Source organism: Drosophila pseudoobscura, chromosome 2 (genome assembly GCF_009870125.1).
Source record: "Drosophila pseudoobscura strain MV-25-SWS-2005 chromosome 2, UCI_Dpse_MV25, whole genome shotgun sequence".
Lineage (NCBI taxonomy): Eukaryota > Metazoa > Arthropoda > Insecta > Diptera > Drosophilidae > Drosophila > Drosophila pseudoobscura.
The window spans coordinates 5,786,893-5,808,578 of record NC_046679.1 but is presented as its reverse complement, the minus strand read 5'-3'; the positions used below and the strand labels follow the sequence as shown (position 1 = coordinate 5,808,578).

Below are 21,686 nucleotides of genomic sequence, written 5' to 3'. Positions count from 1 at the left end.
TTACTCTAAATACTAAAATCTTTCGTTTGCAGGTATTTCTCGTTTTGAAACAGAAAGTTCACTTTTAATGTGTATGTGTATTAATTAATTTTAGTTTTTAACTGAAAATATCTCCTCCACTTTCCTTTTCCATTATGAACTCCAAAATAATATCGAATGAAAAGCTCAAATTTGACTCAATTGTACGATGGAATTACAACTCTCAATATACAGGTTTTTTTTAATCAAATGTAAGCAATTGTAAATTTAAAGATAGTTTCTGTCTGTCTTCAAAAGCAATTCCAGAGCGAAAAAAAACATTTCCAGAGCTGGATTAACACAGACGGTATAGAGTTTTCGATAAACAACAAACATTTATCATCAACGTTTTATCTTAGAATTAATTAAATGGTTTTTTGCTTCTTTTTGTTTTTATATGCTGCTAAGGAAATGTTTTTCGGACATTTGCAAAATGGAAAATTGTGTTGGTTTTGATTGATTTTCGGCTAAACCCTCCCTGATCAGCATCCTATTGCTCGCTCGCTAGTTTTTTGGCTCGCCTATTCGCTCTTCTTGTGAATAATCAGCGCATCATCGATCTCCTCCTTTGGCTGATCGGTGTCGCCCCAACCCCAAGTGGCGTGAGTGCCGTCACCAGTGCGCTTCACACGCTTCTTGATGATCTCCGGGGAGACGGTCTTCAGGTCGTAGGCCCAGCCAATCTTGGCGAAGAAGTCAATGAAGGCGGTGGTGAAGTTAAGGGAGTATTTGCCAAACTCGGCCGTCTTGTAATCCCAGGGGAACACATGATGATAGTTATGCCAGCCCTCACCGAAGGCAAGAACAGCAACGGAAATGTTCTGAGAAGGGCTGATCTCTCTGTAAAACGAAAAAGATCATTAGTTCAAAACCAAACAGTCTAATCAATATATAGATACATACTTGTCATAGGGACGACCACCGAACTTGTGGGCAGCACTGTTTACCAGCCAGGTCACGTTCAGGATGAAACACCAACGGAACATGGTGGCCACAAACCACGCATTCACAAACGTCTCGTTCCAGAAGTACATGGGAATCATCGTGGGCAGAATAAAGCAAGCCAAAGGCATCAGGATCATGTAGTATCTGAAATCGAGATAGGGTTAGATTTCGCAATCAATGGCTGGATGGCGTCCACTTACTTCTTCTGGAACATCAATATGGAATCCTTGCGCAGATCAGATAGATCAACACCCTTACCCTTGGCTTTCACCTCGGGATGCTTCTTGCACAGCAACCATCCAATGTGCGAGAAAAAGAAGCCACGGGTGGCATTGTGGGGATCGGCATCCGTCTCCGAGTACTTGTGATGCACACGATGATCACGCGCCCAGTGATAGGCGGCATCCTGGAAGGCGATGGTGTTGAAGGTGGCCAGAATCAAACGCAGCGGCCACTTTGCCTTGTATGAACGATGAGCCCAGAGACGATGGGCGCCAGCAGTGATTCCCAATCCGGACACAGCATATAAGATGTAAGCTGCAAGTATCAAAACAAATTTAAATTATTGTCTGAGTCGTTAAAAAACCAACAAAAGGTTATAAATCGATCATTTAAAATGTAAACACATCCCAAGAATATGCTTAAATATAATACGGATAGCAGAGTGACTGAATTTGCATTGAAGCCCGACTAATCAGCAGTCTACGCGTGTTCTGCCTAGTCGTCGTCCATAGGTGCCACTTAACGAAGGTTATCAGTGCTGGACTCGAATGGATCACAAACACTGATAGCTTTTGTATATTCAAGCGTCCGGCACGCGCTGTAAAGATGACCATAACGGGATCTCTTACCTAGGCCGATTGTCTCCCACTTTGCCGAGGTGATCATCAGATAGGCGCCGTAGAGTGCAGCCAAATGCAAGTATCCAAAGGCAATGATGTTGCGCCAGACGAGCTTCATTTTACGCTTGTCCGCCTTCTTCATCGGGAGAATGTCCTTGACGAGTCCGCCATCGGTGGTCTCCACATCGCACTCGAAGAGCACACCCGTGGAGTCCTGCTGCAGTTTTGTGAGGCTCTGATCGGAATCGGCGGCTGCATTAGCTGCGGCGATCAGCGAGTCCGTGATGGACTGGGCACCGGCATGGGCGTTGGGCGGCATATTGCATCAACCTTCAAGTAAAACAAGAAAATAACAATTTAATTAGTGTTTTGTTACCAGCATTCGGAGGGGTTAAGCAATTAGCTTTTGGACTTGACACGCTTTGGGTGGAGGCAGAAGGCAGCGACTCCAAGTTTTTATTGCTGCCATTTGCAGACCTGTCTCTATTGCTTACACCTTGAGGCCAGCCGTGTTGTTTAGCATTCGTCGTCTTGACAAATACGTTTTGCTGAAACGCTGGCTAGCCTAGACTAGTCGCAGAACAAAGCTAAAAAAATCAATACAGGTGGCGGACATCCTTGACAAAGTCAAAAGGATTCCAAAGCGTGAATAATGAAAACACTGGTGTGAGAAAGCGTACATATGGGTCACTGGGAACCTTGCCTTTGCCTTGTCCCAAGGTTAAGTGATTGAACCGACTTCCTGGCAGAGCGTTTAATCTGAACTGAGCTGAGCTTCAGCTATGGGCAGGCAGGCGGCTTTTGTGAATTGCTTGTGGAAAATTACTGGCTCAATAAATTTGGGCATGCTTTGTTATACACACACACTCATGTAGCAGTACCGTACAGAAAATTAGCAAGAATTGCGAATCGGACGAGCACTATATAGCAATATATGTACATACATATGTATGTATATATAGTCAGTCAAAAATCCACTTCCTCAACATTTGTTATTGCTTAGATTTGTGTTCCCTGTGATGTTTTACCTAATACAAATTTATACGAATTTTTGCACAGATACGGACGAGCCGCTTTTAAAACCGATTTGTATAAATTCGCACGACGAACTCTTGCGGCAAATGTATAAAAGCTTTCGCTCCGGCTCTCGTCCTCACTCTTACACATTTAAGCTCTAAAGTCTTCGGGGGTGAGAAGTAGCTTTTGCAGGTGTGCGCTCTGCGCGCTGGACACGATTAGATTAAACAATTTTTGGCCATTTCAGCGATCTGTCTATTAATACTTTTGTACAGCTGCTAAGGTCAGGGCTAACATTTATAATGTATGTCTAGTCCAACAGCATTATTGGTCTAATCTAATCAGTATGCACGACCGGACGGACACGTGTCTGGTGATGGTTGCTATTAGCTCAATGCATGCATATCTACTCGCAGTCAGGTGTTACTCACATACGAATTATAATTATGATGTGTCTATTGCCGATTTCGTCAGTTGAAAAACAATTGCAAACAAAAACAATAGGAATATTACCCAATTGAACACGTGAACCTGTGTCAAGGAAAAAGCTTTTGAATCATACGATGCTCATGCGAGAAAAGACGCACGCTTAGGAACGACAGAAAAGAAGGTAGAAAGAGAAATAGTAGAGGGAAATACTAAGAAAAATTCCGCACTGTACATGCAGGCGCTTAAAAGTGTGTAAGTGTAAATCAGATCACATCTGAAAGCTTTTTCACAGCCAGACGGAGAGAGAGAGAGGTGGCATGACAAACAGCTGTTCGTTCTTGTAGGCACTGGGAGAGCCAATTTGACCAAAAACCGGCAAACAAACGCACTAATGACCAATACCAATAAAAAATGTGAGTCGCGCATTGAACTTGAAATATGTCGACGTGTTGTCTGTCTCTCTGTTTGTATGCCATTCTCATTTATTGGGTAGCGTGGGAGAGAAGAAAGTACAGCCCAGCGCGAGTTGGAGATAGAGAGAAAGAGAGAGAGGGACAATTATGTATATGCAAACATATGTATGTACGTATGTATGTAGTTTGTTCTCTAGAGACCCCGGAATCACGTTGCAAAGGCGTGATGCAGTGCTACGCTTCTTGGGTCGGTCACTGGAGCTTGCTTCAACCCGTGGACAATGGGTACATAGAAATATTCATCGAACTTAAAACATTTAATTGGTTTAGTCAGACATGCGAACCTGGTGTAAATGAAGTGAGAAATTATTTCATTTTGTTGAATTCTCGCCGAACAATATGTATGTACATTTAATTTGCAATTCCCATTACGAATTTAGTTGGTTGTCCGGGTTTAACTCCAATTTGCAATGCTAAGTGCCCGTTTAATTATTGTCAAAGTTCAGTAAACAAAAGCACAAAAAATACAAAGCGGTTTAGCTTACCAGGAAAAGCGATTACATAGTAAAAGCAAGTGAATTAATGAAGTCAACGTAAACCCGGCGCCCATCCCCTTTTTTTTAAGTCTTAATGGGCGAGCACTCAAAACTAACCGAAAAATAAAAAATAAGAGGCTGACATCTAACCTTCCGCTAAACACTTTGACCGTTAAACTGAAACCTTGACGAACCACAGAGTGGTGGCTGTTTAAAAACTCGACCCCAAGATCGTCCAGTTGGAGTTTGAAGAGCAATCGCTAAGCACAAGAGGAACAACAATATATCGCAGAGGGAGATCGAACTACGAACTACGCATACATACAAAGTATTGTATGGTATAGAGTACATAGTATTTGTATATAGCAAGTATCGGAGATAAAATGCGCAGAGGAAATGAGATGTAGAACAGTGTAGAGCATTGTTGTAATTTCTTGCTTCGCTTTTCTGGCGCCTGGGGCTTTTACGTAAACACTAGACACAAAAATCCTGTTGAAATGGCTCAACAAGTCACTGGCCACAGACATACACATGTACATGACATCTGGAATAGTCCACGGCTAACCACCAACCTGTTTCCTTGACCAAGTAGCTTTTAACTTCTTTAGCTCGCGCTTTTCTTTTCGCACAGTTTTAAACAAGTATTTGTTGTGGGAGCAGGCTGAGTGTGAATCCACAGCACGTCCGCACGCTAGACAAAATATAATTCAACTGACTAAACTTTCGCGCTAGAGCAAAAACGAAAACATTCGGCCGAGGAAAGTGAGCAGCACAGCAGCTGAGATGCGAGCGAGTGAGCGAGATATCGCCAACGTCAGAGCTTTTTATGTCGTCGTGTGCATTTCATTGCCGGGGAGGAATAGAGTATTGCCAATTGCCTATGTTCTTTAGATTAGCGGCATGCACGTAGCCTCCCCAATCGCAGTGAATTTACGATTTGGGAGAAATTGTAAACATTCACTCTATAATGACGTCAATTATCCAACTCCTAAGTGAACGATTGAATCGGATATCGTTTGGGTAACCTCTGTGCATCTATTTGGAGAGTGAGCAATAGATTTTAATCAGTACGTTTGTTAACAATGCAATTTCTAAAATTAAAACCCACTCACATGGACCAGCACCAGGCACCTGCCCTGCCAGGGGGTTAGCCTTCGCACTTTGTACCAACAGTAGGTTAGGACCATGTTCACCAAATCTAATCGATGTTGTTCGCTCTGTGTGCCGGGTTAATGATAATGGGTTAGAGCGTGAATCCAGTTGCCCAGCCTAATAATATTCTGCTGATAGATAACTTTATGGTTCTTGTACTTTGACCAGGCTAAAACCAGTTGGTGAGTCCAATCCCTCGCATTGTACTGCGGCTCAAGCCATAGTTTTACATACGCGTGTTCAAAAAGCAGATCCATGACAGACTGATTTCCATATTGCTTCTTTCAAACACAGAAGTTGAGGTTAAGTAGCACGAGAATATTTACGAAAATACGAAGGCCATACGGCTAGTTTCACTTTAAATGCATATTCATACACATACGATATTGTATACCCATTTGTCTATACATTTTGCAGCCGACATCGGTTGGAAAATTGAATGTATGCATAAGTTAGACACGACAGGTGTGGGAAATGGTATCAAATGTACCATCGAGGAAGTGATATTTACAGCACAATATGCATAGGTTCTGAGTCATGGTGCCTAGTTTTCATTGAAACTATGGTTAATTTCGAACAAAGAATATTTAATATTTATGTACATACATACATATATAATCTTATTTTTGTCTCCTCGTATTATACATAATATGGCTTTCATCGAAATCCAAGGACAAGGCTTATCTTTCAATGTAGACAGCAATAAAGTATGGGTTAATACGCATTAGAAATATTAGCTTGGAATCTGCAGAAGCGCCTTTAAAGATTGGGTGCACGTGCACTAGTGCACAGCGCGCTATTACCCCAATGCATGTTAATTGAAAACACTACACAGCATAGAAGAACACATTTGTACATATGTATGTAATTCTAGGTACCAACTTTTCTGCGTCATAGCTTCAGATGTGATGTCACTACGGGTTTGCATGCACCTACATTGTTTAGTAAGTGCGCCAAACTGCGTATTTAGATTATTGAACTATTAATTACATGCGATTGGCCATTACTTGATAATCTGTTCCTCCTAATCAGTGCGGCGTTTGCAGCCACATTCACGGCTTTTGAAGCTTAGCGCAGCAACTGCTTTGAAGTTTGTAAACGTGCATATTGTGGCAATAAATGCAATTGAAACTTACGGGTTCTTTCAGTAACTTCCAAGTAAACCTTACTTCTTTTTTGTTTAATTCTGCAATTTTTGGGTTTATTTTATGGTTGTAATTGGAGATGGAAGATAAACTGTGGATGACAGTGCTGTGTATCGATTATCCATGCTGGATACATCGATATTTTACAACCAATATTTCCCGCTGTCATATACGGCCAGGTTAAATAACTGTTATTTCAATTTAAATTTACTTATCTTTAATTATAAATGTGGTGTCACCGAACCACCCACCTTTAGAGAGTTCTGCACGGCCTTGGTAACCATTCTTAATAATTTAAATGCCATTTTTATTGAATTACAAATTTGTGTGAATACACAGCTGTCTTACCAGATGGACTATTTCTGCATACTCTTATAGTTTACTGCGAACAATGTTTCAAGGTTAAACTATCCTTTAGGGCGAAGAATTTTTGATTATATTAGACCGAATAACTTTTGCGTATAGTACATAGAGAAACGTTTCCGTTGATATTTGTAGGTCTGGCCTAGGTCTTAGCCTTATTAGGACCCAACATATAACTTCTTCTTGCACGGTCGTTTAATATAGGTTTACATTAATTTCAGGAAAAGGCTGAAATAAACACATGAAAATTTTCGTTTCTACGAAACGGGAGAGCCTTACTCGAATCCATTGTATTTACGAAATATTAGACAAAAAGGAAGAAACAAAGTGGAGCTCGATCCGCAATGGCTTACAAGCTGGTCCTGTTTCTCGAATGGTCCTGGCCACATATGTACGTCTGGGAGTTCTTCTTTTCGGCCGCATCTTCGGCCCACAGTTTGATGAGATAATCCTCCAGTTTATCGACCATTTTGTCGGAAAGATCTGTGCAGCTTTGGTAGTTGGAAGAACCGCCATCGAAGACATTCGGGCACACATTCATGGACTCACGGCTCCAGTCGTGTTTGCAGTCCACGGATGGTACCATGTCTTCTTCACATAAAGGCCACTGGGGCTTGGGCTGCGGTTGCTCGTCCTCCAGGCGATACCACTTCACATTGTACGAGTCCTGGCACTGCTCGGCCGTCAGCTGATCGATGTTGCACTCGCAGATGAGGAACCGACCGTTGCAATGATCGCAGCGCGGCACTTTCACCTCTGCATTGCGTAAGGGGCGTGGAAGCTGCACGTTTACGAGAGTGCCCGTATTCAATTGGGGGGGCACCTGAAGGCCACACAGAATACTGGCCCTGCGCAGATGACAGCCATCCTTGAGGGTGAGCTTGTTGGGTACCACAGGCTTGGAGCACAGTGGGCCCTCGTTCGGGTTACAGAGGACACTCATACGATTGTACAGCGCCCTGTAGATAATATCAATCTGCTCCTTGTAGGACTTGTGCGCCCAAAAGAAGGCCGACTGGTAGTTTTCGAAGAGCTTGGACGTCTCGTTGGAGGCATTCATCCATGCCCGCTGCTGCTCGTGTAAGGCCTTAGCATCCACAATCGGACTACTGAGCGACACTGGTGGCTTGCCGTTAAAGAAGGCCTTAAATGCACACTTGATGATCGAATACGACAGCATGGCCTCCACGCTTTGCATTCCGCACCTGATGCTCAAAGCCTGCAGCATATCATCCCGATCGAGACGCGGCTCTGCCGCCTCCTTCGGGCTGCATTTTGTCCTCAACTTTTCGTGGTGCTTAAAGGCAAGCCTGATAATGGACTTGGCCTGGCAGCTCTTCGTAGTTTTGATGCCACAGATCAGCAATATCTGGCTCAGGCTCTTGGCAATGTCCTCCACAATTTCGTCGAACATCTGACGGGGATTCGGGTTGCCTGCGACATCCTGCACCTTCTTGGTTTTCTCGTATTTTTCCATTTTTGCAAAAGAAATTTTCTGTTCAAACAACGAATTTTGTTACTGTTCTCGAAAAAAAAACGCACTTGACCTCACAAGAGCCAAAAACTAAATGAAATTACTGTCTAAAAGATGTTTTAATGATACTTTAATGACCATTGGCATGAAAGGAAAAGCCTATGTAGAGATTTAGAATTCTTCCTTCTGAGATTCATGCGTCTAAGTTAAAACTATTGAAAATGGGTATTGGCCGCCTCATTAGATGCCTTAACTAAAGCTTGATCATGAGGGAAAATCTTAGGAGTGGACTTCTGGTTTTGACTGGTGCGTATTGCTTGCGCATCGTACTTGTATGACTAGAATGTTGCCTAGAGCAAAGGATGAATAAATATCAGAGCATTGCATTCTCTACTGATGCATATATAAGTATATAGGATAGATCTGACTTCAAATATATTGGCACCTTTCCAATCATGGAATCATGGCATGCCATGATTGTCTGTCTAAACGCTCATACATGGATGCTTGCGACTTTGTGAAGGTTATCAGTCCTTAAATAAGAAACAACACTGATAAGCCTTGGAAATTGAATCGTTTGGCACGCGACCAGACGATGATAACAATAATAAAGATCGCATGTACGTTAAACCTTGAAATATCACTCGTACCCAATCCAATGGTAGAACCAAAATGCCAGACATCCAGTTAAGTTTCAGTCTCGATGGTATCCACATCGAATTTGCAGATCCGCAGGGGTATACGGCATATACTGCACCATATTTCATCATTAAACAACATCATAGATTATTTATAAATATTTATAAATTCTTTTCCATTTATTAGACATCAAGTACCTGACAATAACAAGGCCAGAGTTCACCAAAATTTTTGGGGACTTTGGCCAGGTATTATCCTTGAGCCGTCGAACACTTGTTTGTTGATAAGTGGATGTCATCGCGTGGAGACCCAGGTAACCCCCCATTCAGTTAAACTTATCTTTGATTTCACTTTTCTTTGAATCGAATTTCTACGGGTGGTGATAATGAGTTGTTTGTTTATTTATAGAAACTGCATAATAAATAAGCAGATTTGATGTCTTATTAATTTAGTAATAACAGTTACCTACGAATATTCAAACCTAAGAACAACCTATTTAGCATATCTCAAGTTAGGGCTCAAATGGAAAGGGCATGTCAGTAGTTTCAATCTAATCACATGTGTATACTCGATGGTTTATGCATGAACATAGTATGTAAATTTATATATTAACTATATAAACTATAGCACAAAGTACGGAATGTACCTTTCAAGATCAAGTACGTTTGAATCTTTTACAATCTCCTTCAGATCATCAGAGCCGTGCTGTTGATCACGTTGTATTCCACTGGACGTCAATTGGAAAAATTACAGACCTAATCAGTTGGTAGGGGAACGCGTGATGCCAATTGTCCCTTAGAGGGTAAATGTATTCAATTTATGATGCGTCATAGCATATATGATATTGTTATTAGAGCGTGCCCAAGATAAGGTAACCTCCTAATCATTAAAATCGAAGGAAAAACCTTAATCCCCTTTTAGATTAAAGCTAATTACAAAGAACTAGAACTAGAACCTTAATATTATTATTTTTCATTATCTCATATTAAAATAAAAATCAATCCACTCAAAAAAGTTTAAAATTGAAGGTTAATGTACATGGTATCGATGCCTGAATTGTCGATATTTCGAAAAGTGTGTTTTAACTAATTTAACACAGAATCTCACGTTTATTTGGTGGAAGAAAGTGAAATTTAATCTTTATTGATGCCATGGACCAAATTGAGATGGAAAATCATCAAAGCAGAGTATAGAAACTTCGGCTGTGTGCTCTGGGGTCGAATATATGTATCAGAATGGCAAACTTCACAGAGGATGCACTGATATGTGCTTCAATTGGTCCCCCTGGAACGGAGGATTCTCAGTTCATCATGGGTATGGGGGATTGTTGTTGGTCAGCTACCCACAAAGGCCATCGGAGGCCCTGCAGTGCATCTGTACTGGTAGTTCGCAGAGAACCCTGATCGAACAATATGAACAACCGTATAAGTATAGTATACTCAGGAAGATTCTACAAAATTCCGTCCTAAGCACCTGTGGAAGTTGCAGATCCGGCAATTGGGCTGAAAACCCATTAGCCTGAGTGCCCAAGCACTTGATCGGACTAATCGAACTACTGGAGGATGATGAGAGCCGCGTGTCTTTGGCTGAAGTGGTCAAGCAAGCTTTTTGATATTTTGACGATTACAGGCTAGACCCCAGGTATTACCAGACGCTTTTTTTTTATTTTCTTTCAAACTTTCCTACAGACGAAGCGATAGGCTTATCAAAAGTGGTCGCCGTCAGACCACAGCTGCGCCGGCTGAACGCCACGTCACGACCAGGCTGTAATCAGAAGCTTAAAAAAACCCATATAAATCAGCTCTTTGATAAACAACATCAATTATATTTAGTATAATCGCTCATAACTCATTATCACACACCATCTATAAATGGCCAATTAAATTTTAACTGTTAATGATTAAGAAATAGTAGTTATCGCTGCTCCCGGTGAGTACGCAACGCTGGAGGAGATTCACTCTGACTTTTTATCAACAAAGAGCACATCTCTGGCATCTTCTGCGGTGAGATCCTTGTCGCCCCATCCCCACAGCTCGTGGGTGCCGTCGCCGGTGCGCTTCACACGCCTTTCAATGGTGTCGGGTGCTACGGATTTCAGATCATAGGCCCAGCCGATCTTGGCAAATAGATCAATAAAGGCAGTCGTCATGTTCAGGTTATAATTTCCCCATTCAGCAGTTTTGTAGTCCCATGGAAACACATGATGGTAGTTGTGCCAGCCCTCGCCAAAGGTGACTGCCGAAACAGTGGCATTCTGCGATGGATTGATGGTCCTAAAGAGACATATAGGAATGTAATACTTAACAAATCACCGATTGTGTTTGTAAACTTACTGGTCGTACGGACGACCACCGAATTTGTGGGCCGCACTGTTCACCAGCCAGGTCATATTCAGCTGGAAGCACCAACGGAACATGGTGGCCACGAACCAGGAGCACAGCAGCGACTCATTCCAAAAGTAGAAGGGAATGACGGTGGGCAAAATGAAGCAGGCCAACGGCATTAAAACATAGTAGTGCCTAGCAACAGGGAAAGATCATATTATTTTTCAGATTTTCGATTTTAGCTTTGGACACTCACTTCTTCTGGAACATCAGAATGGGATCGGCACGCAAATCGGACAGGTCCAGGCCTTTGCCCTTGGCCACCACATCGGGATGCTTCTTGCAGAGCAACCAGCCCACGTGCGAAAAGAAGAAGCCACGGGTGGCATTGTGCGGATCGGCATCCGTCTCCGAGTACTTGTGATGCACACGATGATCGCGCGCCCAGTGATAGGCGGCGTCTTGGAAGGCAATCGTATTGAAGATGATCAATATTAAACGCATCGGCCACTTGGCCTTGTAGGATCGATGGGCCCAGAGACGATGTGCACCTCCTGTTATGCCCAGCATCCCAACAACGTACAGGGCGGCAGCTGCATGGCAGAATAGTCATGGATAAATCTCAAGTGGCATAAAGTTTGGTTTGAACACGCTTACAGAATAGCACGGTGGCATATTTGGCCTTGGCCAGCATCAAATATCCACCATATAGAGCCGCAAAATGAACGTAAGCAAACAGAAGTATGTTACGCCAGACCCACTGCAACTGGCGGTCCTCGGCCTTTTTAAAGAGGAAGGTATCCGTGGCTAGGGCTCCATCGGCTGTCTCCACATCGCCTTCAAAGAGCACGCCGGTCTGCTTGGATGACTCGTCCTCCATATTTGTCTCCTTTGTCAGATCGGAATCGACGGGCACCTTTGATAACGTGTCCGGTAGTCCTACGGCATTTGGTGGCATGTCGCCTTTGCTGTTATTGAATAGAGTACATCACCTTTTATAAGCTTGAATTTCCTTATCGATTCGCAATTGAATATATTAAGTGTGGATTGCATTTTTGAAATGCATTCAGGTCGCATGTACATGTACATGTTACATGCACATTATATAAAGTATAAAGGCTTTACTGAATCAAACTTTGATTATAAAATATCTCGAACACAAAGACTGAACAGCCCTATTGGGTTAGACTATTCCCTGATTTCGGGTATCTTTCTATAGTAGTTATTTCAGTTATTACGATGTTTATGATATTATAAACTGTAACATTGTAACTTTGCCACGCACATTATACTATGAACTTGAACTACTATGACACTTACAATTATAAAGAAGGAAGGCCAAAAATTTAAAAAACCAGCCTGGCTGACTTGGGAATTGAAATGAACTGCTCGGCTTTGCACCGATTTCTTGAATATATACCCCCGCAGTATATATACTATATGTTATATAGACATCAGTGTTATCGGACTGATCGGGCTTGATATCGATGTTGTACTTTATTTTTCGGAATTCGCCGCAAATTCTTAGAAAAAAAACATTTTCGCGCGCCATTTTAATTCAAAGTACGTTTAAATTCAAGTTTAAAAAGAAACTAAATCCAAATGAGAAGTTCTAAATATCAAAATCATATCATTTAAAAGAAATTAAAGATATTTTAAAGAATTGCCAAGATGAAAAACTTCTCTGCGTCACCATTTTGCAATATCACCTGATATTTTAAATATATTTTTCACTATCACCATCAAAGATTGCTCACAAAACACACGACTTTTTGTATGCACAACGTTTTTACTGTGTCCGAATTCACTTACTTTGCTTTACTTTTATTTAATTAAATTTAATGTGATGCCCTGAGTGTTAACTTGTGAAGGTTTTTCGATCTGAGCGTTCCTTCAACCGCTTTCAGCAATAGCTGCCTTAGAACTGCTTCCAGGAGTATTCCAGATTTCAAAAGATTTATTTCACAGATTTCACTCGTTCCCTATATTGTATTACTACACATACAGAGTATACTCGTAAATGTTTTAGTTCACTTCACTCAATCTATTAAGCTCAAAGTTACATTCGCTACACTTTTGATGCTGGGCTTCCATGAATAATTGAAGAACACGAATAGCAGAAGGTTTTATCAGTAACAGTTAGAATCAGGAAATTGAATTTTAGGTGTATGTATGAATACATTTATGGTACATCTGCAGAAAAAGTTAAATATTTCCTAAGCTGTTCTTCCACCAAGAATCAATCAGCTTCTGCGGCTACTTCTCCTAGTACCACTTACTTTTAAAGAATTATATTCATTTGTTTTTGGAACTCTAATCATTAAACAATTTTAGTCATAGTTGTTTTTATTACTCAATATGGATGAGCGCGTATCGAGATTGTAAACTTGCCTCCTCGCAACAAAACACGGCGCAAAGTTCAGAGAGTACGAACCCGGTGATAAACGGTACCGTACCGTATGGAATGGAATACGTCCAGTGTCTAGACATATCAAGTGAATCATCAGGTGTTAATAAAAAATATGCATCATATTTTTGAGCTTTTAGCTTTATCTGATAACGAGAATAAAAAACATTAATTAAATAAATAACTCGCGACCACCTGCATTCAATAACTGAAGCTTTCTCTAGTGTCCAGAGCTTGGAGATAATTTTGTATTTGAATAAGTTAACAAAGTCAAATGGATCAGTTTGAAACTGTTGATGAGAGTGTTATGTACAAGGCTATAGCATATAATGGAAAACAGTTCATTTTGTTTCAAATTAAGGTTCAACTATTTTTCCTTTGGCTTTTCTTTAGAATCAATGTTCTGGTCACTGCTGTCGGCTGGCTTTTCTTCAGTTTTCTTTGACTTTTTTTGAGCTTTTTCGGCCAACTTTTGTTTATCGGCCTCAACGCGGGCGGCCTCTTCATCTTGCTTTTGTTTCTCTTTCTGCGCAGCCGCAGCTGCCACCTCCTCATCATCCCAGTCGGCCATAGACCGATCGCGCTTCAGCCAAGAGTGTGTGGTGTCCGCCTCGAAAGCTGGAACAAAAATTTAATGAAATAATGCAAAAGTTGTCTGGTAAGCAACCTACTCTGATTAAACCACTTGATTCCGTTCTGCATGTCCTCAATAATCTCGCGCGAAGTGTACATTACTTCGTTCTGCACTGCCTGATGGAACGTGGACGTCTCAAATGCGCCCGAATACACAGAGTTGCGGTCATGATTCAAGGCGCGTTGCGGGAACTTTGCAAGGCAAGTGGCCAGTTCCAAGGCATTTCCCAGTGCTGTGCCAGTGGGAACTATGCGATTTACCAGCCCAATATCGTGGGCCTCCTGGGAGCCCACCGGACGACCTGTCAGTATCAAATCGAGCGCACGAGACAGTCCAATCATGGCTGGTAAGCGAATAGTGCCACCATCCAGCATGGGGACTCCAAACCGACGGTTGAAGAAACCCAGAACCGCCGACTCCTCCATTACGCGCAAGTCGCACATAAGCGCCAATTCCAATCCATTGGCAATGCAGTAGCCATTGATGCCGCAGACGACCGGCTTTTTGATCTGGCGACGCGTGGGACCAACTGAGCCCTCGGGACGCATAAGTATATCAACGCTGATCTCCTCCTTCTCATCCGTACTCATTTCCAATATATCAAAGCCAGAGCAAAACGATCCGCCCACACCGTATAGCACGGCCACCGGCGAAGTGTCGTCCGCCTCGAAATTGGCAAACGCATCGCAGAGCTGTGAGGCGGTAATAGAATCGATGGCATTGCGCTGCTGCGGTCGATTTATTCCAATCATCGTAATGTTTTTGTCTTTTTCCACAAGTATAGTCTTTGGGGGGGCCGAAACAGCCTCCGTCTCCGCTGCAGCATCTGCAAAATCAGAGATATTCTTTAAATTACAGTTGCCCATTATGTCATGGCGTGCCTTACCTTTACGCAGCGCGTTTGTTGTGGCCAGCGTGCGGCATATTGGGAAGCGTGCTTGCTGACCCACCTGCTGTCCCAGGAGTTTACCGAATTTGCGCAGCATGTTCTGTCGAAATGCTGCAGTGTATATATTGCAAATTAAACTGGCATTTGTGCTTACCCGAAAATTAAATAAGGCTTGTAAAAACAATGTAGCAGGAGATTTGTGTCAGGGTTGTCACCGCTGGCGAAGGCGCTTGCTCGTTTTTAAATGGCGTTAGTACATTTTGCTGATTTGCCGCAGCGTCCATTTCCTTGCACATTTTTTCTGCAATTTTTTCTGTGAAATATTAATTTAATAATAATGGGACAGGACAAGACAGAGGACAAGAACGAGAGTGGCGTAGAGCTGACTGAGGGTGAGACCGAGCTTTATGACAGACAAATTCGACTTTGGGGCCTGGAGTCGCAAAAGCGGTGAGTGGTTGCAAATGCCGGCTTCTCAAAGCGGCGGTGACTAATTATGTTTGATGTTTCCAGCCTACGCACAGCAAAGATACTCATCTCAGGCCTGAATGGCTTAGGTGCGGAGGTGACAAAGAACATTATTTTGTCTGGAGTCAGCTCTGTAAAGCTGCACGATGTCCAGCTGGTTACTGAGGAGGACTACTGCTCTCAGTTCCTTGCTGCACGCCAATCTCTGGGTAAGAACCGAGCTGAGGCATCTCTGGAGCGGGCACGAGCTCTCAATCCTATGGTGGATATCTCTGCCGATACTCAACCGCTGAAGGAGAAGACGGCCGAATTCTTTAGCGCATTTGATGTGGTGGTAATCAACAGTCAAAGCAATGATGAATTGCTGCGAATCGATGCCATTTGCCAGGATTTGGGTGTCAAGTTCTTCGCCAGCGATGTGTGGGGAATGTTTGGATTTTACTTTGCGAGTCTCCAGCAGCATAGCTACGTCGAGTATGTGTGCTTTGGATCACAAAGTATTGTAACGCTTAAATCTCCACCTTGCATTCTTGCAGGGACGTTGTCAAATTCAAAGAGATGGAAGCCAAGCCCAATCAGAAACCAAAGTTCGAAAAAGTGGCTGTTCCCTTTCAGCGTGAAATGAATTACCCCGCATACTCGGCTTGGATTGATTTCGATATAAATGCCGCCGGCTACCAGCGCCAATTGAAAAAGAATGGTCCTGGCGTGGTCCTGCTAAGCGTTCTCCAAAAGTTCCGCACCACATACAAACGCGACCCCAGCTACAAGACCAGGGAGGCGGATATAGTCTTACTGCAAGCCATTCGAGATGAACTGGCTCCAAATTCTACACTAAGTAACGAATCTTTGGGTGTTCTCTTCGCCCAGATTTCCCCAGCAGTTGCTGTGGTGGGTGGTGTTGTTGCACAGGAGATCATTAAAGTGGTGACCGGAATGGAGGCCCCCCATCGCAACCTATTCATATTCGATCCAGACACATGTGCAGGATATGTTCAAGCTATCGGAGTTAATTGAATCCATAATATTAATTTTGTATTTTTCAAATCATTTCAAATAACACCACAGTTCTAATTTTATTTGTTTTTTAATGTCCCGTACTCGTACAAAAAGCTTAGCTTGGGTTCTCTTTATCGTTTTATGGGGCACCTAACATTTAGGGGATGTTGGCCAAGTAGTCCTTGATCGAGGCCGGGTCCAGACGCTGGAATCCCTTCTGATCGCAGATTCCAATCTCAATGTTGTCCGCAGTCATTTTACCCTCAAAGCCTTCCTTCAGTGTCAGAATCGCAGTGTGAACGGCGTCTTCCAGCTCGAGATCTTCGCTGTAACTGCACGGGAAATCCAACGTATGATGGAGAAACCTTCCATTTTATTTAATGCACACTTACCGCTTCTCTAAGAAGGTTTTGCCATTGACTGCATTCTTGCCCATGGCAGTTGCTTTCCAGGCAAAGTAAGCGCCCGAGGGGTCTGACTGGTAAAGATATGGGCGGTCATTGTCCCAGCCGCAAATCAGTAAAGACACACCAAAAGGACGCACGCCGCTAAAATGAGGAGCTAAGTAAATACTCGAACTAATTATTTAGTTTGCTTCTCTCCTTACCCGGATTGGGTATACTCCTGCATGAGTGTGGCCACGCGCTGCACCAGCTGTGAGACGGGAATCGGCTCCTTGTAAGTCAGGAAATAGGTCTGAGCGATCTTTCGAGCTTGCTTCACAAGAAGGCGATAATCGGGACCCATTCCGGAATACACCATACCTATATGCTTGTTGATCATCTCAACGCGGTGCACACTGTGCTCCTCATACAGCGGCGACTTGTGTTTGTTCTCTGTGGCAATGACTACGCCATTGGAAGCTAAAACAACCAATCAGACTGTTCACTATGCAAATTAATAAAGTGCTCCAGGTCTTACCCATTATACCCACGGAGGGAGCGCCGCCGGATACCGCCGCCAGTGCATACTCCAACTGGACCAGCTTTCCCGAAGGACTGAAATATTGCGAAAAGTTTTGTTTATGCCAGTCATTGTTGTAGGTTAGGTCTAGGTACGGCAAATACAGAATTATCAATGGTTTTGTTAACCTAGTTACCTGAAAGTGGTCAGCGAAAAGCTATAGCGTTCACTAGCCATATTTATCGGCACAAATGCAGTAATTTATATATAAAATAAAGAAGCCGACTTCAGAGAAACAAAAATGACACAGCAATTGAAACAATAGTGTGACCGCGAACTTGTCGATAAAATATACGGTCTGACCCTCCGAAACTACTTCACAAATTTCCAAAAATACCGTAAATATACTGACGCTTTGTGTTGAAGTTCCATCATATTCCACGTTTTAGATATTTAGACTCATATTTTGATCCGATTATTAAATCGTTTGAACAGGTTTAAGGTTTAAACAAAACCGGAAAATATTAGAAATAACATGAAAAGAATACAATTTGTCAAGTGTGTCGATCAAGTATACGGTCCGACCCTCAGAGTATACTAAAATAACCGTCTCACTTAAAAATTATACCGTTAATATACTGACGAATTTAAGTTATATTTTACACATTCCTCGTTTTTAATATTCCGTCAAATATTTTTTGATGGAGAGATCTCTCAGCCCTGCCCATCTAATTTTATCCAATTAGTGAATCCTACTTGACTGGTTTATTTGAAATAAAGAGATATCGACCAGGGCATCCAATAACGTGTGAATGTTAAAACATTTCGCTGCTCAACACTACTACTTTTATCATTGTTGTCGGCAACGCTCGTTCGTTGCAAAAAAAAATTAAAGATTCATTTTCCGAGAAATATAGTGCGCGGATCGCTCCGCGGTGGCCGGCCCATGCGAGGGGGCATACGTCCGCCATTTAAAAAAACGTTTGTTCCTCGCCATCCATTCGACTTGACGCTGGCAGAGGTCTTTTTTCCAAAAGTAGCACCGGCTGTAGATGATTCTGCTCTGACTGCGGTAAATCGATAAACACACACACAGGCACATGCATGTGTAACCATTAAAATCCATATTTCTACTCACTCCAGGCGTTGCTGAAGCGTAACCAGGACTTGAGCCCAACTGCCAGCGAACAGACAGCAATTGGTAATTTGGTAACCAAAGTTCAGGCTGTCTTGGATAATCTTGTTGTCGCCCCTGGCGATTTCAATACATGTGTAAGTCGATGTGAGTCCGAAATCATAGCAAGATTTTTAAGGTCTCTCTCTTATTGTAACAGCAACTGGAAGAGGTGCGTCAAGTGGGGTCCTTCAAGAAGGGCACCATTCTCACGGGGAACAATGTGGCTGACATTGTGGTCATTTTAAAGACGTTGCCAACGAAGGAGGCGGTCGAGGCTCTGTCGAAGAAGGTGGAGGCCGACCTGAAGACAAGCATGAAGACTGAAGTGCTTACCAAAGGCGATCAACATACAATTCAGACGCACTTGAGAGGCTTTGATGTGTCCAATGTGCAGGCCAAGGTTCGCATTATGATTGCTACTTTGCCGCAGAACTTGCGCAAACTGGAGGCGGACATACACATGGACCACAAGCTGATGCAGAACCATCTGGCTGCTATCCGGCATACTCGTTGGTTCGAGGAGAATGCCCACCACTCGTCAATTAAAGTCCTCATACGCATTCTTAAGGATCTCACCAAGCGTTTTGACGCATTCTCACCCCTCTCCGCTTGGATGCTAGACTTGATAGCCCATTTGGCCATTATGAACAATCCATCGCGTCAGGCTCTACCCATTAACCTGGCTTTCCGTCGCGTTTTCCAACTACTCTCCGCCGGACTGTTCCTGCCCGGGTCGGCAGGCATCACCGATCCCACAGAGCCTGGTCATATACGTGTCCACACTGCCATGACATTGGAACAGCAGGACCTCTGCTGCTATACGGCCCAGACTTTGCTTCGTGTCCTGACACATGGCGGCTACAAACACATTCTGGGCTTGGAGGGCAACACCAGCATAGTACGCGAAATGTCCGTGTGGAACGGAGTATGCGTGTCTCCTCATACTGCCGTTTATGAGAAGCCAACGGACAAGAAGGAGGGCGACCTGGAGGAGGACATTGAGATGATCGAAAATGAGAACGAGGATGAAGGCAGCGAAGATGGAGCCGAATAACGCAGCGAATATGATTAATTTTTAGATACGTATTTAATAATGCACACGCTGTATTGAGTGCTCGAGTATTGACTTACAATTTTACCATGTTCCCGGCTATGGGTTCATCCTCATAAACAGTGTCTGTTAATTCCTTACCGACTATATCGAAATATGCCTCAGCAGGCAGGCCGTTGGGCTCACTAACTTTGATAGCCAAATCGGTCAATTGAAGCTTCAGGCCTTTGTGAAGGGTCCGAGCTGCTACAATAGATTTTCCGAGCTTATTTCGACACGGCAACTCGCACGCCAAAACCTTCTTTTCGCCATTGTATTGAAGTGCTTCTGCCAGTTCCTGATCTCCACCCAGCATTGAAATTATTGCATCGGGATCAAAGGGCAGTTTCGTGAGCTTAAATCTTTGAATTGCCGCAATCAATGATTTAAATTCGTGCGTTTCAAGGGAGCAACGATGATCGGAGCCCTTTTGATTCTTGTCAAGGGTAAAATGCCGCTCCACTATCCTGGCGCCCAACAAGACGGCTGCCTGGGTTATGGCCACACCCAGCTCATGTCCGGAATAACCAATGACTACATTGGGAAAGCGATTCTTTAGCATGGAAATCAAGCGCAAATTGCAATCTTTTGGTGGTGTAGGGTATGCCGAGACACAATGCATGAGTGCATAGTCGATTTTTCCAGCTTCTGCCATTATTTTCACAATTTTCTCAACCGTTTGGATTGTCTGCATTCCTGTTGAGATGACTAGAGGTACTCCCAGGCCAGCTGCCTTTTTCAAAAGCGGAAAGTTGTTGGCATCTCCAGATCCAATTTTAATGAATGGGACCTTCAGGTCTGCCAGAAAGTCCAAAGAGAGCTGTAACAAGGGAAAGACTATAATATGTATGTAGAGTAGTGTATATATACAAATTTACCTCATCCATTGCGGATGCAGTAAAATCCACATTTAGTTGTCGACTGTACGCCTGTAACTCTTGGTATTGGTCTCTGGAGAACTCTAGATATTCCTTGTGTTCTCCATAGGTCTTGCCCCAAGCATTTTCGCTCACGTATTCGCGGGCTAGAGCGGACCGTGTAAACTTTGCTGGTAAATCAGACTTTTGAAATTTCACACAATGGCATCCTGCTTCTTTTGCCTTTAGTATCATCGTTTTGGCCAGCTCCAGGCATCCCTGATGATTTTGTCCAATTTCAGCTATAATGTAGACACTATCGTCTATTTTTTTCTCCAAAATATCCACTAACATCATTATGGAATCAGACTGATTTAAAAGTTAATTGAAATAAAGTGGGGCGTTGCTGGCGGCGGACATGGAGAGCTGCGAGGGCTTGGTCTCTGGCTTGCCTCAAAAGACCTACTGCCCAACCCCACATCTAATAGACCTTGGGACATCAAGAAAGAGTGCGTTTGGTTCCGATAAAAGCATTTACCATGTCCAATTTAGTTGGCCGCCTGAGGCTAAGTGCACGTGAAGAAGAGACCGAAATGGGCCGTCTCCACGGCTACACTACGCCGAGTCAGAGAGGATAATGTTGGGGGACTTGCCGCCCAACTCCAGGATCCGGTGAAGGCTCCACCTTAACCAGGCACCACATTGACCACACCCTCCGGGAAGCCAGCCTGGGGGTCTGAGGCAGGGCGGTGTAGTGGGCCACAACTGCGCCAAAGGGCGCGCTGTTCTTCAAAACGCCGTCCCATGGAAAATCTGCCCCACAAATCCAATTGAGATGGCAGTCCTTCGAAAAATCGCGACAGCTGGTCGCTGGTGTGACAGTTTCTCAGTGTCGATGGTGCTATCGAATATTTGAAAAGTATCGATGCCGATAATAGACTGGGACAAAATGGCGTCAGATTCAC

General features: G+C 43.3%; 8 protein-coding genes across 10 annotated transcripts; 2 read left to right on the top strand and 6 right to left on the bottom strand.

Annotated features, from left to right (window-relative positions):
* Nucleotides 1-35: 35 nt before the first annotated feature.
* Nucleotides 36-6,586, bottom strand: LOC4800837 (acyl-CoA Delta(11) desaturase-like). 2 transcript variants are annotated; one of them, XM_015183192.2, is made up of 5 exons: nucleotides 6,489-6,586; nucleotides 1,815-2,135; nucleotides 1,164-1,500; nucleotides 922-1,107; nucleotides 36-858 (listed from the first exon to the last, which is right to left on the bottom strand). In XM_015183192.2, exons 2-5 carry the CDS (start codon nucleotides 2,122-2,124, stop codon nucleotides 540-542), a joined length of 1,152 nt encoding a protein of 383 aa, XP_015038678.1. In that variant the 5' UTR covers nucleotides 2,125-2,135; nucleotides 6,489-6,586; the 3' UTR covers nucleotides 36-539. The 2 variants fall into 2 exon arrangements, with proteins under 2 accessions (XP_015038678.1, XP_001358041.1); XM_001358004.5 differs by lacking the exon at nucleotides 6,489-6,586 and adding an exon at nucleotides 4,773-4,923.
* A 324-nt stretch (nucleotides 6,587-6,910) lies between these two features.
* On the bottom strand, nucleotides 6,911-8,464 carry LOC6896925 (uncharacterized). The gene is made up of 2 exons (XM_002137074.3): nucleotides 7,140-8,464; nucleotides 6,911-7,088 (listed from the first exon to the last, which is right to left on the bottom strand). Exon 1 carries the CDS (start codon nucleotides 8,335-8,337, stop codon nucleotides 7,210-7,212), a length of 1,128 nt encoding a protein of 375 aa, XP_002137110.2. The 5' UTR covers nucleotides 8,338-8,464; the 3' UTR covers nucleotides 6,911-7,088; nucleotides 7,140-7,209.
* Nucleotides 8,465-10,770: 2,306 nt separating this feature from the next.
* Desat2 (Desaturase 2) lies at nucleotides 10,771-13,258 on the bottom strand. 2 transcript variants are annotated; one of them, XM_015183193.2, is made up of 5 exons: nucleotides 13,110-13,258; nucleotides 11,955-12,265; nucleotides 11,554-11,890; nucleotides 11,307-11,492; nucleotides 10,771-11,246 (listed from the first exon to the last, which is right to left on the bottom strand). In XM_015183193.2, the coding sequence occupies exons 2-5, from the start codon at nucleotides 12,253-12,255 to the stop codon at nucleotides 10,928-10,930; spliced, it is 1,143 nt and encodes a 380-aa protein (XP_015038679.2). In that variant the 5' UTR covers nucleotides 12,256-12,265; nucleotides 13,110-13,258; the 3' UTR covers nucleotides 10,771-10,927. The 2 variants fall into 2 exon arrangements, with proteins under 2 accessions (XP_015038679.2, XP_001358042.3); XM_001358005.4 differs by lacking the exon at nucleotides 13,110-13,258 and adding an exon at nucleotides 12,618-12,722.
* Nucleotides 13,259-13,876: 618 nt separating this feature from the next.
* Nucleotides 13,877-15,511, bottom strand: Srlp (Spliceosome-ribosome linker protein). Its single transcript, XM_001358003.4, has 4 exons — nucleotides 15,382-15,511; nucleotides 15,225-15,327; nucleotides 14,376-15,164; nucleotides 13,877-14,322 (listed from the first exon to the last, which is right to left on the bottom strand). The coding sequence occupies exons 2-4, from the start codon at nucleotides 15,322-15,324 to the stop codon at nucleotides 14,072-14,074; spliced, it is 1,140 nt and encodes a 379-aa protein (XP_001358040.1). The 5' UTR covers nucleotides 15,325-15,327; nucleotides 15,382-15,511; the 3' UTR covers nucleotides 13,877-14,071.
* Nucleotides 15,512-15,539: 28 nt separating this feature from the next.
* On the top strand, nucleotides 15,540-16,774 carry Aos1 (activator of SUMO 1). The gene is made up of 3 exons (XM_001358002.4): nucleotides 15,540-15,677; nucleotides 15,741-16,169; nucleotides 16,232-16,774. The coding sequence occupies exons 1-3, from the start codon at nucleotides 15,565-15,567 to the stop codon at nucleotides 16,710-16,712; spliced, it is 1,023 nt and encodes a 340-aa protein (XP_001358039.3). The 5' UTR covers nucleotides 15,540-15,564; the 3' UTR covers nucleotides 16,713-16,774.
* Prosalpha2 (proteasome alpha2 subunit) lies at nucleotides 16,743-17,946 on the bottom strand. The gene is made up of 5 exons (XM_001358001.4): nucleotides 17,794-17,946; nucleotides 17,616-17,692; nucleotides 17,302-17,557; nucleotides 17,087-17,242; nucleotides 16,743-17,026 (listed from the first exon to the last, which is right to left on the bottom strand). The coding sequence occupies exons 1-5, from the start codon at nucleotides 17,832-17,834 to the stop codon at nucleotides 16,852-16,854; spliced, it is 705 nt and encodes a 234-aa protein (XP_001358038.1). The 5' UTR covers nucleotides 17,835-17,946; the 3' UTR covers nucleotides 16,743-16,851.
* A 456-nt stretch (nucleotides 17,947-18,402) lies between these two features.
* Nucleotides 18,403-19,945, top strand: LOC4800833 (interleukin enhancer-binding factor 2 homolog; the record flags this gene model as incomplete). Its single annotated transcript, XM_001358000.3, has 3 exons — nucleotides 18,403-18,669; nucleotides 18,741-18,869; nucleotides 18,932-19,945. Coding segments are annotated over 3 exons (1,293 nt in total), but the record flags the coding sequence as incomplete, so codon positions are not given.
* Nucleotides 19,843-21,609, bottom strand: NANS (N-acetylneuraminic acid synthase). Its single transcript, XM_001357999.4, has 2 exons — nucleotides 20,743-21,609; nucleotides 19,843-20,684 (listed from the first exon to the last, which is right to left on the bottom strand). The coding sequence occupies exons 1-2, from the start codon at nucleotides 21,076-21,078 to the stop codon at nucleotides 19,902-19,904; spliced, it is 1,119 nt and encodes a 372-aa protein (XP_001358036.4). The 5' UTR covers nucleotides 21,079-21,609; the 3' UTR covers nucleotides 19,843-19,901.
* Between the last annotated feature and the right edge of the window lie 77 nt (nucleotides 21,610-21,686).

Coding starts and splice junctions, on each gene's coding strand:
- LOC4800837 (XM_015183192.2), bottom strand. CDS start 2,124: ATGCCGCCCAACGCCCATGCCGGTGCCCAGTCCATCACGGACTCGCTG. Junction 1,501..1,814: donor GTGGGAGACAATCGGCCTAG/GTAAGAGATCCC, acceptor TGATACTTGCAG/CTTACATCTTATATGCTGTG. Junction 1,108..1,163: donor ATATTGATGTTCCAGAAGAA/GTAAGTGGACGC, acceptor TCTCGATTTCAG/ATACTACATGATCCTGATGC.
- LOC6896925 (XM_002137074.3), bottom strand. CDS start 8,337: ATGGAAAAATACGAGAAAACCAAGAAGGTGCAGGATGTCGCAGGCAAC.
- Desat2 (XM_015183193.2), bottom strand. CDS start 12,255: ATGCCACCAAATGCCGTAGGACTACCGGACACGTTATCAAAGGTGCCC. Junction 11,891..11,954: donor ATATGCCACCGTGCTATTCT/GTAAGCGTGTTC, acceptor TCTGCCATGCAG/CTGCCGCCCTGTACGTTGTT. Junction 11,493..11,553: donor ATTCTGATGTTCCAGAAGAA/GTGAGTGTCCAA, acceptor CCCTGTTGCTAG/GCACTACTATGTTTTAATGC.
- Srlp (XM_001358003.4), bottom strand. CDS start 15,324: ATGCTGCGCAAATTCGGTAAACTCCTGGGACAGCAGGTGGGTCAGCAA. Junction 15,165..15,224: donor AACAAACGCGCTGCGTAAAG/GTAAGGCACGCC, acceptor CTGATTTTGCAG/ATGCTGCAGCGGAGACGGAG. Junction 14,323..14,375: donor AATCAAGTGGTTTAATCAGA/GTAGGTTGCTTA, acceptor TTTTTGTTCCAG/CTTTCGAGGCGGACACCACA.
- Aos1 (XM_001358002.4), top strand. CDS start 15,565: ATGGGACAGGACAAGACAGAGGACAAGAACGAGAGTGGCGTAGAGCTG. Junction 15,678..15,740: donor GGCCTGGAGTCGCAAAAGCG/GTGAGTGGTTGC, acceptor TGATGTTTCCAG/CCTACGCACAGCAAAGATAC. Junction 16,170..16,231: donor CAGCAGCATAGCTACGTCGA/GTATGTGTGCTT, acceptor GCATTCTTGCAG/GGACGTTGTCAAATTCAAAG.
- Prosalpha2 (XM_001358001.4), bottom strand. CDS start 17,834: ATGGCTAGTGAACGCTATAGCTTTTCGCTGACCACTTTCAG. Junction 17,693..17,793: donor TTTTCGCTGACCACTTTCAG/GTAACTAGGTTA, acceptor GCAATATTTCAG/TCCTTCGGGAAAGCTGGTCC. Junction 17,558..17,615: donor TCCCTCCGTGGGTATAATGG/GTAAGACCTGGA, acceptor TGGTTGTTTTAG/CTTCCAATGGCGTAGTCATT.
- NANS (XM_001357999.4), bottom strand. CDS start 21,078: ATGATGTTAGTGGATATTTTGGAGAAAAAAATAGACGATAGTGTCTAC. Junction 20,685..20,742: donor CTGCATCCGCAATGGATGAG/GTAAATTTGTAT, acceptor CCCTTGTTACAG/CTCTCTTTGGACTTTCTGGC.